Source organism: Sinocyclocheilus rhinocerous, unplaced genomic scaffold, assembly GCF_001515625.1.
Source record: "Sinocyclocheilus rhinocerous isolate Xijiao unplaced genomic scaffold, SAMN03320098_v1.1 scaffold5606, whole genome shotgun sequence".
NCBI classification, from domain to species: domain Eukaryota; kingdom Metazoa; phylum Chordata; class Actinopteri; order Cypriniformes; family Cyprinidae; genus Sinocyclocheilus; species Sinocyclocheilus rhinocerous.
Genome location: NW_015628705.1, coordinates 1 through 1,153, shown reverse-complemented (window position 1 = coordinate 1,153; position 1,153 = coordinate 1). Strand labels below are relative to the sequence as shown.

Genomic DNA, 1,153 nt, shown 5'->3' with positions numbered 1-1,153 from the left:
AGATTCAGTCAGTCATCACATCTGAAAACACACGAGATGATCCACTCTGGAGAGAAACTGTACGCATGTGATCAATGCGGGAAAACATTTTTGAGAGCTTCAGTCCTGAAGAAACACCTGAGAGTTCATACAAAGGAGAAACCACATTCATGTAATTTGTGTGGAAAGAGTTTTTCACATCTACAAAGTTTGAAAATACATCAGAAAATACATACTGGTGTGAGAGATTACATGTGCTTTGAGTGTGAGAAGACTTTTACTTCAGCGAGCCATTTAAAACTGCACCAGAGGATTCACACTGGAGAGAAACCTTACAAGTGTTCACACTGTGACAAGAGATTCAGTCGGTCAGGAAATCTGAAAACACACGAGATGATCCACACTGGAGAGAAACCGTGCACATGTGATCAGTGCGGGAAGAGTTTCACACGAAAAGGACACCTTACAGCACACATGAGAGTTCATACTGGAGAGAAACCTTTCACTTGTGATCAATGCGGGAAGAGATTCTCACACTCTGCAAACCTTAAGGTACACAAGAACATCCACACTGGAGAGAAACTCTACACATGTGATCAGTGCGGAAAAACATTTTTGAGAGTTTCATACCTGAAAACACACCTGAGAGTTCATACAAAGGAGAAGCCACATTTATGTCATTTGTGTGGAAAGAGTTTTGCACGTCTAGGACATTTGAAAGAACATCAGAAAATACATACTGGTGTGAGAGAGTACATGTGCTTTGAGTGTGAAAACACTTTTACTACAGCGCAGTGTTTAAAACTGCATGAGAGGATAAACCTTACAAGTGTTCACACTGTGACAAGAGATTCAGTCGGTCAGAAACCGTAAAACAACATGAGAGGATTCACACTGGAGAGAAACTTTACAAGTTTTCACACTGTGACAAGAGATTCAGTCGGTCAGAAATTCTGAAAACACATGAGAGGATCCACACTGGAGAGAAACCGTATCACTGCACTGCATGTGGGAAGCGTTTCACTCAATCATCTAATCTACACAGTCATACAAAAAACAATCACAGTAAGTAGATCATCTTCAGATCCGGCACTTTCAGGTCTGATGCTGCTTCCTCACCAAATGTGAAACAATAATGCATCAAGCAGTGAAATATCATCTGGATAAATCTGTC

General features: G+C 40.8%; 1 protein-coding gene across 1 annotated transcript; it reads left to right on the top strand.

Moving 5' to 3' along the window:
• Positions 1-6: 6 nt before the first annotated feature.
• LOC107738330 (zinc finger protein 239-like) lies at positions 7-918 on the top strand (the record flags this gene model as incomplete). Its single annotated transcript, XM_016550069.1, has 2 exons — positions 7-787; positions 859-918. Coding segments are annotated over 2 exons (841 nt in total), but the record flags the coding sequence as incomplete, so codon positions are not given.
• Positions 919-1,153: the final 235 nt, after the last annotated feature.